Here is a 14146-nt window from a genome sequence, read left to right on the forward strand (position 1 = left end):
TCAACAGGTGACGAACTCACCAATAATCTCATCGTGATCGGTGTAAATGCAATGCCGTTTTCGAATAGCACGAACCCTTTAAGTATCAATAAACAGTATATAGAGCATAACGGATCTTGCGGTTCTTCGATACATTTCCGTCTAGAGAAAGTCACTTAGTACTCTTGAAAATGACAGTGAAAACGTTCCACAGTGAACGATATTCGAAGATTCCGTAGTAATATATATATAATTAAATTATTATTTAAGATATCGATAACGACAATTAAGAAACACGATTCTGAATCTACGTTCCTATAGACAGGTCTGTAACCAGACCTGGGCACTTTTCAAATGATATTGAACATGTTATTTTATATGCCTATGATTATATCTCATGTAGGTTCATAAATTCCAACAGAATTACCAGAAAATGTTAATTATTAAATATGTTACAGACGACGTGTAGTAATGAAATAATAAATGTATGTCGTTCTTTAGCATGCTTTGTGATCGGGGTAGCAAGTGAATCCGCACGCGTGTAAAATTTTGATAATGTATTTTCGTTTTTCATAATTTATATATTTATATACATATATGTATGTATATGTGGAAGCCCATTTTACATTGTTCTGTAACGCCTATACGTTTCATATTTAACTACAACATTAATGAGGTTCTCCACGAAACGCCACGAAAGCATCGCGCTCCCGTGGAAGCGCATTAGATCTAATGTGATCAGTTCTCGGAGCACACGAATACCTCCGTTGAATGTGACACAGGTGCATGACGATCAGTGAGGATCATGTGGTAAATTAACAATTATGGTAACGATACGCACGCCTTTATACAATTGACAGCTATCGACGATGGGAATTTAAACAAATACACGAATCACTCCACTCGAAGCGTCCGCGAAACTATACAAAGATCTATCACGCTTGACCGCCGATTCCCTCGATCGCTTGATCCTTGGTCATTGCTCCGATTTCTCTTATTCTTGAATGTTTCTCGGTGAATCCGTTATTTCGTCAATTTGATATAGCTTTCTCGACAAAGTAAATGTTATTTTCGCGATCGAAAGTATATAACGATTGCACTTTATGGAATACTATTGTAAGATCTGATCGGTGACTGAAAATGAATTAAGAATTAATTAATAAAGAAATTCATTGGATACCTGCCAATCAGATATCGAAACTTGTGACTTCCAAGATAGCACATGACGCCTTTAAGCCGTCTTCAAGGCGTTATTCGTGAGTATAACAAAGTATAATTTTTATTTATTCTCACGTTTTCTTGAATGATCATCGTTTTTCGAACCAACCTCGCGTTAAGTAACAACGTGTGGAAAATCCATTCATAGTAAGTGTCGCTAGGCCTGCTAGATATGTTTTATTACGATTGTTAACTGGTCGATAAAAAAAATGTAAAATATGTAATAATGTAGAAAGAAGAGAAAAATTCAAATATTTTCGCTGGAATTTTGCTAGAAAATATTGACATTTCATATATCGTGATCTGTTGTTCACAGGCCATAGTACTCCGCTTAGTAATACAAGAATATAATAAGATAAAATTTGCTGATGGATCAACGATTGAAGTTATGTAGGATTATTAACAAATGAGTAGCTCCTTAGATTTCAATTTATAACTCTGTCAACGCTGATCTTCATCTGAAGATCCTAATAATTTCGAAAGAAAGCAGTTGCATTTCTAAACACAGTTTGTAGATACTCAGGCTATTCGAAATTTTAAATTCGACCGATCAGATATTCGAACGTGTAGGGCAAACAAATTTTAGAATCTATTAAAACTATTTAACATTGTATGTATGTTAACGTTATTTGTAATCTATTTCTTTGGTCGACAATTACAATAAAAGTACGTGATTTATAACATAAATAAAAGATCGATGTTGCGACGTTGATCTTTCAAAAATGATAAGGCAATATTACGGTTCATTTACCAACCATCCATCTCGATGTCGAAAGAGAAAATGATTCCGTGAGAAATGATGAAACTAGTTAAATGACGAACAGCGATGTACATTTTTTTACTTATACGTTAAATTTGATCATTGGCTTAACAGTTAACGCTTAACTCCTATAACTCTCAATATAACGTGTAATATCATTGACAAAGATTTTCCTTCGATCAATAGATCGTATTACATTAATTATTATTATCGTTCTGGAAGACATCATTGGAAGACTCGTTTCATAAATATCATCGTATCTCCTTTAACTAACACGTTTCTGCTGCTGCGAGATGTTCTTCACTTCGTTTTTCTCTTATCCTCGATAAAATTCTGTTTAGAAACATTATATCTTATACTCCGATCGAAAGTGTCATCTATTGTCGATCGTACAATTGATACCGGAAATCTTATTACATGGACAAAATCATAAATAACGATTTACATGTTCGTTTTCTTATATATCCATCTGATTAATTTATGCTTCCATTTAATTTAAAAACAAATGGACACAAGAATTAATGAAATGGATATTCCGTGGACCTTAGGCACTGTACCTAATCGATAATAGAGATCCGATTAGCAAATAATATTAATACTACACATTTTTCTTATTACTTTTATTCTAATTATTATTATTATTATTGTTAGTATTATTATTTACGATATTAATATTATTTGCTCATCTTCTATTTTTTTCTTGTTTTTATTTCTACTTCTGCCAATTTATCACGAAAATCTAACACTGACACTTATCTTGTATGAGATAGATCTGACGACAACAGATGTTTCTACTTTTCCTACTTTAGTACCGACAGAAACAATTCTTGATTACCTATCAGGACTGAACTATAGTACAACTAGTACAATAAAACGTGGAGAAAGAGCATCTCGCAGCTTTCACCGAACTACTTGCATTGGCTACATTCATATTGCTTACACTAATGTGTGATCTATTATGACCTGTGTACAGGCCTCGGAAGACGTTGGATTATATAACTAATTGTACTCGTCCGTACATAACTGATTACATTTGTGCTGTCCAGAGTTAAAAGTACATGCTACCATGTTGTTTTTCGTTTCCACGTTACGCGAACATTGTGACACCAGTTGTTCCAAAAGTTTTGCGATCGATGGACAATGTTCTTTGGGCAACATTTACTTCTAGTAACTATTTATAATAATTGAAAATCAGTTGAAAAATCAACGAACGACATTGGAACATTGTTCTCCACTCAATATGAGGGCCATTGGAAATACGAAAAGAATCGTCTACTTCCATGTCACAATATCAAGAAAATTACGGAGATGGAAACGACAGTAGCAGAGGCCATTTGAAAATCAAGCATTGGCGAAGGAAAGAACTTTATATGACACACGACGACGCGCCATTTTGAATTTCACAGCGTCAGCGATCGGCCAACTCCTCTACGAATCTAATTTTGCCCCCTGTGACTCTTTTTTCACTTTTCTAGATCGTGGAGAAGCGAAGAAGATGTCATTTTGATTGACTTGGAAAACAATCTATATCGTTCCAGAAGGAAATGTAGATCTATTAATGAAAAAAGAAAACATAACTGATACCGGAAGTGATATTCCTACTGTTGTGTACATCTGGACGATCTTTCATCGTTTCAGTGTTCAGAATTTTTGGAACAACCAACGTAACATTTTCATTTCATACGAACCCAGTGCAAAACCCATGGACAGCACCTACATATTTCCACTCATTTGCAACGACGAGGAGACGTTAGACTCTGTATTGCGTAATCATTACAGATCGGCCGGTATAATCGTCCATAAACAGTGAAGTTTGCTTGTCAATTATTATCTTTAGTGCATAAAGATGTGCTTAAAAACTGATAACACATGTTAGATTCTGTAACGCTGAATTATTCGTAAGTCTCCAGGTACAGATTAGTGCTAGTGAATATGAAAAAAAAAAAAAAATACGAATCAAGACTTATTAATTCCACAGTTCGTAGAGGAAATATATAACGCATTATGTACTCTGAACAACTTGATATCGTTCATCCGAATCTGCTCGTCGAAGAATGTTTTAAACGCGTCTGGTGAATTTCATTCCAATCTTCCTCGCGACAATGAAAATCTGTGGATTGTCAAGCACGACCAATAGACCCAGCATTGTTCACCGTCTACGGGCCACTTAAGACTCTGTGACGATTCTAAGAAACATAGTTGCTTTTCTTTACAGACAGCCGAATAAATATAATCGTAAGCTTAACATTAACGAACGCCTCCTCGACGCGGCGTGCCGTCAACCCGCAGATAGAAATTACAAGATCCGCAATTGCGATTATAAAATCCCGAAAACTCGTGTAACAGTAGTCAACTTGTACGTACATGATAATTTACCTTGTGCTGTTCGCTTGCCGAACGTCACGTGTGGAAGACATCAATATACTTAACAGCTAGGCGGAGATATTGTCACGTAAACTGCGCGTCAGCTAGCCTAGATGGTTGCCTAAGGAAGCCCCTGATGTCGACGACCGTTTGTCGGAAAAACATTCGAAAAACGAGGAAAAACAACCTAAGACCGCAGGACAATTCCGAAGCCGTGGATCGCACGCGGATAGAGTGTTGCTCTACAATCCCTCCCGATCCCCTTAAATACATTCATCTGCTAGATATGTGTGAGTTCTGGTTGGAATATAAATATACAATCTCGAAACACCTGAAACGTTTGTATAGCTGCCGATCGAACGATCACCTTCGAACATTTATCCGGAATAAACGAGGGACCCTATGTCGTGGATATTTTCTGCTACACGTCGGTAGCGTGGGAAATATTTTTGATCGATGCGATCGGTAAGAATGTGTGCAGGCAAATTGTTGGCCAAAGAATTCAGAAGCACCCTGCCGGTGGTCATTATTCGTAAAGGATACTGCAAAGAGGGAAACACCACGGAAGCTAAAATTATTCGCGTTCAAGGGAAACATCTCGGATATAGCATTATTTTCTACCTTGTGATTCAGAAGAGACTGTACGAATGTTAAGAAAACACATGGGTCAGCAGCTGACGCGAACTGTAATTCGATCTACGTTCTAGAACGGAAGAGAATAATTTTCGTAAAAGGCGAACGAAAGTCGGGGCAGCTGGACTGAAAAGGATCGTTCAGAATGGCAGACCGATCTCGAACGCGTTAATCAGGGCAGAACCCGAATCGTATACACCGATCACGCCGAACAGAACGCCGAGGAATATGACGAAGCAATCGTACGCTACCGCGCTCCATTCCATGGAGTTTCTCTTCAGCTTCAGATGGAAGTAACACGGCCATATGAACGAGAGCATTGTGCCCGTGAACGAACCGATGAAGCCCATCAGAATGCTGAAATGGGGAATGAAGATCGCCATCAGGATCGTGAAAACGATCACGCCGATCCGCCACGCGAGACCCCAGACTTTCAGCTCACGGTCCACGGTCCATATCGTTGGGAATATTGTTTTCGGTCGGCCACGGAAAAACGCTCTCTCGAGGAGCTCGCAGGCCGCGTAATAGGGCAACGGATAGGACAGGACAGCCTTCACAACCAAACAGAAGTTCACCAGACCCTTGAAGCCGGCCGAGTGTAAATTATTGGTGATCACCTGTTGCGTGTCGTTCTGGAACGTCAGAAAACAGATCCAACCGAACAGCGACTTGAACGCCGCGGCGGCTATGTGACTCCAATTGATCATCCAGTCGAATTTCGAGCGATCGATCAGATTGCCCTCCAACGTCGGCAGAAATATCTGCGAGGTGTAGCTGAAGACGATCACACCGAGGGAAATCGGGAAATTCTCCATATCCATTGTCCATTTTACCTTCGACCAGCCCCAGTCGCCGATCTCCAGGATACAGTAGCCGACGATGATCGCGTTTATGAACAGATGGGACATCGTGCACCAGAAGCTGAGCACCGAGACGTGCTGTAACGACTTCAAGAAACCGAGCGGCAAGAGAAATATACCGGTTAGCATCATCCAACTTCTGGTGTCGATCGCACCCTCCGGGAACGTGCCTATCATTAGGTCCCCACACACGACAACGTACAATATACAAGTCATCAGGAGCTCGATGATCTGGGCGATGTTCACCACTCTTGCGCCCCACGTCGGACCGAAGCATTCTTTCGCGATCGCCACGTACGAGTCCCGTACACGTACACGTTGACCCGTCACTGTGTCCAGCTCGTACAAACATTCGACGAGGATCTTGCCGGTGTAGCAACAGATATGCGCTATGCCGATCATCGCGGCGATAGCCCAGTAACCGCCTCGTAAAACGGCGAACGGCAACGACACGATGAACATACCCTGGAATAACGTTCGATTAGTAAATCTTATCGACTCGTTCGTATCGTTATGCATGGGATTATAGATGCAGATTGATCAGCCTCCCGGCATGATTGTAATGTTAACGATAATGTTCGTTAATTAGAGATATTCAGTTCATGAAATGTGCAGACTGATCCTCGAGATCGGGACAAGTGATGTCTTTTTTGTTTCTGGTTGTAGTTGAAAGGTTCAATTGTGCAAAGAAATCTAATTTTGATAGGAGCATATCCTTTAATACGTGTCTAAGAGATCCAAGGGTAAACTAGCTGAAAAATAATACCACTTTTTTGAATCGCGCGTGATCTCTCACTTTTTTGTTTAAGGCAACGTAACTGTCTAACTAACAGATCTATTCACACCCATAATTCTGTTAACGTTCTATGGGAACGGAAGTATCGCGTTAAATGGAAAATACCTGTATGGCGTTTGTAACATTCCACGCAGCCTGCCATTCGTTAATTTTTACCCCCGTTCCGAATTCGCCGCCACCCTCGTCGTACTCGCTGAATTCACCGCTACTGACGCTTCCTGTCCTCATTTTGTCACTGTGTAATTCAATTTTTTTCATTGTTAAAACGTAACACTAACCAGTTAAGAATTATTTCCAGAAATCAACGTTCTGGCTATTAATTTCGATACGGAAGCATACCCGTTTCGTTGATAGCTGAACGAATCCTCGGCGATGGCTACGTTGTTCTGGTCCCGATAGGCTTGTTCTCCGTTCATGGTCATCATTTCCGTGTTATCGTGACCCTCGTCGAACGATTTAAATTCCCCTTGGATATTCTGTCCCGGAGGCTGTTGCTGGCCAGGACCGCGAATAAGTTCCATACAGGGACTATTCTCCGGCCATTTCGCCTTCAGTGTTTCCCAGGCAACGTTGATGGTCGCTCCAAAGGATGGTATGTAGAATCCGCGAAAGTTGGCCATTTTTTTTTATTTCGTTGCTCTAGAAATAACGAAATTTTCATTGTCGTGCACCATTAGATTCGGAATTTTGCGGAGGCACCAATTGCCTTTTGAAAATGTAAACGAAAGCAATTCCAAATCGTTAGTTTGGCTTAGGGGATAATCACACGGCCCAGAATCTTGAGAAAATATATTTGAAACTGTACGAAACAAAAGTAATGATTGAGAGAGATGAGACAAAGAGACACGCAGATGAAATCGAATAATTAAGTAGAATAACATTTATGTTACTATTTGCATTTCTTCGATAAGAATCGGATGTTAAACATTCCGATGCATGGGGGATAGTCTTCAGCTTTAAGAAACTGGACACGGGAATGCTTATTGGGAATCAACTGTTGCGGACGAGTAATATTTCACAGTAAGACCCCAACGTCTGTGGCCATTATCGATGTTCGTACACGATATTTCCTCTCATGCTACATACACGAGACTTTTCATTTACATCACTAACGTAGCATAAGCAAAATCATAAAATAGGAAACGGTAAAAATGTGCAGAAGAAATTGGTTCATTGTAAATCCTGCTACATGACAACATACTTCGACGGGAGATAATTTAAAAGCTACGTATCCACATTTCGAGATAAACTGGAATAAAAATAAGACTGCATTAATTACGAGCAACCACAAAAGACACTCGATTTTTCATTACTTCTTCGAATATTCATCAATAAACTCGACAAAAGATCACCTCTCGTCGATTCAATTAAAATAAAAGGATAGCATGTACAGGAAATACTAATCTCACAGTAACGACCGCACAATGTGACATAATTTTACCGTAAATAATATACCGAATAAAAGTTCCACCGAATGTTAAAAAAAACGATGCACGAAGACTTCCAGAATCTCTTAACTGTCCGTAAGTCCCAACGATCCGAGAAATCTCTTACGTTCCTCCCAGGGAACCATTATCAACCACTCACCGACATTTTACATTCACGAGTATCAAACATTGGATCGATTTGTTTAATGATGAATCACTTACCAAACGACCACAATGAAATTCGTCTCCCAGTTTCGCGGTTCCTGGTGGACACGAAAGAAGAGACCGTCGGGCGGAAGGCTGTTTCCAGCGCGGGGGTGGGGTGTCGTTCCGTTTCGTTCCCGTCGAACAGACACGGTTGGGCTAAACTTAAAAAGGACTCGCAGCAGTAGGTCCGGTCGGAGAACGGAAATACTTGAAAATAAAGGGTTGTAATAGAACCGTCTAACTACATGGGCTACGGCACCGCATGGCCCTCTACGGTCTACCGCGATCGTCGAGTCCCTAATCACGAGCAGCTCTTAATCGCGACATAGACTAAAGGGGGATGGAGTGTGTTACACAGGGACCGGGAGAGATCAGAGGAATATGGCCAGCAGCATCCCGTGGAACGCGCAAGCCTCGATCGATGCCGTCCGTCCACGAGACATCTCTCTACACGGCTAGTAGTGTAGTCGAGAATCGGGTCTCCCTATACATGTAAACGAATCGGAGGAAACACGAATGTGAGAGACGGATCGAAACCCCCGTCAACGTACGATTTACTTCGCGACTGAACACACTGGAATTATGCTTTATCGTTAAGAATCTTCCGGAAACTAGAATGGTTTGAAATACCCGTGAAATAGTATGTAATTCGAGAAGATTCAAAGAAACAAAAAATATTCGGGTTTATTGAAGCCAGTTCGAAATCGTCGCTACGAGGCGGACTCGATGATATATTGCAAGGGGTGAAATTGGCCCCGGTGATCGGGACTTTGAAACTCGGAAACTTTCGTAAATAAATGGTATTTGTAAACTGGTAATTTTGAGAATGTTTATCTTTCTCTGTTTCAATTCTTGTATCGACGATTGATCTTTGTCACAAAAAGTTATATTGATTATACGTTCAGTCGAAAGAAGATTCGGAAGAATATATATTTTTTAACATTTAACATTAATATTTCGATATATTAATGGTAGAAAGTTAATTAATAAATTGTATACACCTTTGGGTCGTGTAAAGTAAATAAACAGTTATTAGTAATTATAATAATTTATGCAACTCTTCCTCATATGTACATAATTATTCGATCCTCTCCATATGTACATTAATTTATTCGATTTACGCCGTTCCTCGAGTTTTGAATTATAAAAATAGACGCTTAACTGAAAACTTATCGATTATATTTTGATTAATAAATTTGTCGGAGAAAAGAAATTCATAATACGAAAGAAAACTGTTGAAAAATAACGTCAGCATTATTTATATTCTAAATGAACTTATAATACAATACTTTTTATTGTTTATTACGATACGATATTTAAAGGTATGAATAACGACCAGTGTAAATTTTAATAAATAAAGAGACCAAGTCGTTTATTATTTATCTTAGGTATGTTACTTTTTACAGTGATCATCAATAATCGGTATTAACTTTACAATCGTTTGTGTCCCTGCGTCCGTGTATGCAAATCATAGTGACGTGAATTATACGAGCGTTTCACGCATAGAATACGAATGTTTTTCGTTAGTACATATATCGTATACAAAATAAACACCAACGATTAGATTTAATGATTCTGGTAACAATACAAGGCCGTGAGATCACAACGAAAAATGCTTCTCTCTCTCCCTCTTTCCACTAACTTCTACCTCGAGGATGTACACATTTAATGCATTTATAAGTTAATTACATTATTGTGATTACAGTAGACGTTTTGAATTTCCTATTACAGTTCCCTACATTGCAAACCTTAAGCATATTACTATCGTTCTATAATGTTTTCCTGTAGTTTTAAATCATAGACAATATGTTTTACCAGCATCAATGACAAATTTTTGCTAAATTAAGTCGATTTACTTTTCAGTCTTCCATTTATGTGTATATATTTCTGGAGCCATATATATGTATATATATATATATATATGTTTCATTTTTTTTTGTTACAATTAAACGCATGTAAATCGGAAAAATATGCAATTTTGGACAGAGTTTTAACATTTTTTATATGCAGGAATGACACACAAACATTATAGTAAATATCCAGATAGGGAAAAACGTTAAATTTCATACCAAAGTCGGAGGACTAATAATGTGTCACCGACTGCAGACTAAGAATATAGTCAAATATTTTGTCTTTAAATAATACAATTGTTGATACCGAATTTTGTACTAGGTAATTGCCCGCCAAATACATATAACACCCACAAATTTACAGTTAAATTGCACATAGTGCTAAGAGAAAACACAACTAGCGAAAGTCACAAGATACACAGGAATTACTTTGAATTTTTTCGACAATGTTCCGCAACATTGTACAAGTAATTCTATTTGTTGTACAATAATAGTACAGTGCACGTGGTATCTTTGAAGAAGGTACATCTGTTTTACAAATCTAATGATAATCTGTAACACAGCTAGAATATGATAGTTAAAAATTGATTCTTTTATATAATTGTAACTGTAACGTTCACGTGGAAATGCAAATTTTTATACACAGTTTCGGAATGTCAAAGCGATTATTTTACTCACTGACATCCCTTTGCGTTTGATGAGAGTCACTATCTGATGTTAAACTTTCGATAGCACTGTCTTGTTGTGATATCGTTTCAGAACTTCTAGTAGTACACAGCTTATTGGATTTAGCCTCTGTGCGACTGATTTTAAAAGTCTGATCCAAATTCGAATTTGATGTGGAATGTATTGATACGTTTGATTGAGCAGAAACAGGTCTTTGACATGAATGCAACATTAATTCTGGTCCTCCATCATACGTGGACACAAAAAACTGCCAAAGTTCTTCTGGTATTTGTCCATAATCAGAACCTATAAATAATTTGTTAGATAAAATATATTTAATTACACATACAAGTGTATCTATAAAATAATTAAGAACTCCGATATATTTCAATAGGCAACTCACCCACTTTAAGGACATTCTGACCATTTTTGTTTACTATAATAGAGTTGTTATCGATAGGTCCAGGTGGTTGTGTTTCTTTTCCCCGAACGAAACTTTGCCATTGTCGCAACCATGCCATAGCTAATCCATAAATAGCAGTTGGATTATCAGTATTGTGAGTTAATCGTTGAAATACTTCCATTTCATATTGTCTCCTTTTTTGTAACGATTCGTACTTTTCTTCGCAAATCGGGCATTCGTATAAGTGTGTACATGCTGGACCTCCTCCGAATCTGAAACAACGCGATCAACATGAAATATAATTAAGCAAAACAGAGTGGTTATTAAAAGAAACACTTACGTATTGTATAAATATTCCCAAACTGCTTGTGGAATGGGCATACTGAGCTTATCTACAAATTGTGCTCTAACAGGATTAACACCACCATGTGGACAAAGAAAGTCAGAGTTGTCTATGGGTCCTGGCTCTGAGAATGTGTTAAAACGATTTATCCACTGTCGAGATACAAAGAAATTTAAATCAGATAATTCGCGAGACGAGATTTCCATCAATTCCATAGTCTTATCGCGTAATTGCAACATTTCCGGGGACCATTTTTTGTAAAACAATACATAAGCCTCGCAATGCTTCACAGTTTCCGGCGAGACTTCTGTAACGCACTGATCATCGAACTCGAACCATTTATTGACAACAGGATTTAATGCGTAACAGGTATAATGACCACCACCTGCAGTTCCATGATGACAAATGACTGATATTAAGTCATACATGGTTACTTTAGACACGCATTCTTTGTGCAAGTACGGTCGCATGTCTAATCCTTCTAATGGAAATGAAACATAATTTGCTATTTTTGAACTAAACATTAATTCATGACGAAACCTTTTCAAATGAACACAGAGTATCTCTGGTAGTTCCAAGACTTTGGAAAATTTAATTCCATTGCGCAGCTTGTTACATTTTTCACAACTATACATATTGTCTCCTTTGAGCTCGTCCGCGCTAAAAAATGCAGAGAGGCAGTCATGAAGACTAACAACTGGCCCCCAAAACCATGAACGCATCCATTGCAAGAACCAGGACAACCAACCAGATTGATTAGTTACATACACAACATCTGAACAAGGCCCTGCCTTTTGTGGAGTGAGAGATCCCTGATGCAACATATCAATGTGATCTCTGCTTGGAATGGGTAATGATAAATCTTGAAAAGTTTCTACCCTAGTTGAAATTCTATCACAAGTTAGACATTGCACGCTACTTAGTAGTTTACCATCAAATATGTCGCTAATGATACTTCTAGTTTTCATTTGCTTCTTAGTTCTGTACTTAACGGGTGAGTTTTGCGTCGACCTTTGTGGCGGAGAAAAAGGTTGATCCACAGTTGACTTTTTGATACTTCTGTTTGTAAATTTACTCCTTAGTTTTTCCGACTGAGACACCCGAGAGTACCTTCTTTTCATACCGCGTTCACCTTCATCGCTGAGGGAACTTTGCTCGCTTACACCAGAATCGCACGTTTCGTATTCAGCATCAGACTGGCTAGAACCGTTACCATCGATTTCAGTTTCATCCTCGTCTGATGACTGCTCTCCAAGCCCTGTTAATCTTAATGCATTATCACAATCATCTTCTATATGGTCTTTCAATTCTTCATGCAACTGATCCATAAAACACCTTAAAAATTCTTGAGTGTCGTGTTGATGGTATCCTCTGAACATGGGATGAACTGTTCTAATGCCAGACAGTATTCCATGTGGTATAACATATCCTCTTGTTTTCCTATTCCACATGTCTCGAATAAGATTCAGATAGCTTAAGCTTAAACCAGGTTTCCTATCTTTGGACATATAGCTAACCATATGACCACAATCCAGAAAGAATTGAGTCAAAGGAGGTACATTAGATAAAGCTTGTAGAGCTGCATTCATGTAGCATGTATTTCCAATGTTTTGAAGGCCAACAAGCCCTCTTGGTTTCCCAGAAAAGTCTTTGCTTTCATCCAAATCCGTACTATCTGGAGAATCTCCAGACTTCTCATGAAATGACCCATCTTTTTCATTATTAACTCTGTTCATGAGTTCACCATAAAATCTGTTATTCGTGAAACAAAAAGAATAATTAATATTTCATAAATTTAAAGTGTTAAAGGTATGTCAAAAAAGCTATGGATAAAGGTCATATTTACTTATCCAATATGAGCCTATTAAGGTCATCAGTCTTGCAATCCACATTACAAGGAGCATCACCGGAAAACTTATTACTCTGTGCTTTAATATCTGACTGTGTAGGTGCGCATCCACACAATGTAGTTATAACTTCTCTTTTGCAAGCGTAACACCATATACGATTTGTAGAAAGATTCATATGAGCACAATGATTAGGAAATTTTTGGTTATGTTCAGTGCCATGATCCAAGTGCGTCTCTGCACATCCGATCCAACGACAATCAGGAAACAAGCATAACCATAAATTAGGCCCGTCCGTATGACACTCGCTACATCTTACGAATCCTTCCTTTTGAGACACGACGGTCTCAATAAATGAGAGATCACCACGATTGGCGAGATGAGGACAATTTCTCAATACGAGAGGCATTTGGATTTTGATGATCTGTCCTTTCGCTTTTTATTGATCGTAGGACGCGAGATCGCGCGTATACTTTGGTTTTTTACATCCGTCCAAAATTTGACTTACACACGACTCGTCTAATGTTACAATCATTTTCTAACCTGATCTCGAGACATGTCGTTCTTGGTAATCGAACATTATCCACGAAAACGATTGTCATTGGAGATAGTTGTATTGAAACAATAGCTATTACGATCGGATAGCCAATGTAAGAAAAACAATATAAGTTGGTGTGCATGTTGCGGTCGATAGTCGACTTTAAATTTCAAATAATGTGTGGACACCGATATTGTTTCATAATTTATTCAACCAGAAAAAATTAGTGTACATTACACATTATCGTTGTTAGCA

General features: G+C 38.3%; 2 protein-coding genes across 2 annotated transcripts; both read right to left on the reverse strand.

Moving 5' to 3' along the window:
* Nucleotides 1-4852: 4852 nt before the first annotated feature.
* LOC107186296 (vesicular inhibitory amino acid transporter) lies at nt 4853-7230 on the reverse strand. The gene is made up of 3 exons (XM_015574129.1): nt 6950-7230; nt 6716-6845; nt 4853-6279 (listed from the first exon to the last, which is right to left on the reverse strand). Exons 1-3 carry the CDS (start codon nt 7228-7230, stop codon nt 5095-5097), a joined length of 1596 nt encoding a protein of 531 aa, XP_015429615.1. The 3' UTR covers nt 4853-5094.
* Nucleotides 7231-10681: 3451 nt separating this feature from the next.
* Nucleotides 10682-13851, reverse strand: LOC107186252 (ubiquitin carboxyl-terminal hydrolase 20). The gene is made up of 4 exons (XM_015574080.1): nt 13353-13851; nt 11504-13258; nt 11164-11435; nt 10682-11066 (listed from the first exon to the last, which is right to left on the reverse strand). The coding sequence occupies exons 1-4, from the start codon at nt 13760-13762 to the stop codon at nt 10765-10767; spliced, it is 2739 nt and encodes a 912-aa protein (XP_015429566.1). The 5' UTR covers nt 13763-13851; the 3' UTR covers nt 10682-10764.
* Between the last annotated feature and the right edge of the window lie 295 nt (nt 13852-14146).

This window comes from Dufourea novaeangliae, unplaced genomic scaffold (genome assembly GCF_001272555.1).
Source record: "Dufourea novaeangliae isolate 0120121106 unplaced genomic scaffold, ASM127255v1 scaffold64, whole genome shotgun sequence".
Classification (NCBI taxonomy): domain Eukaryota; kingdom Metazoa; phylum Arthropoda; class Insecta; order Hymenoptera; family Halictidae; genus Dufourea; species Dufourea novaeangliae.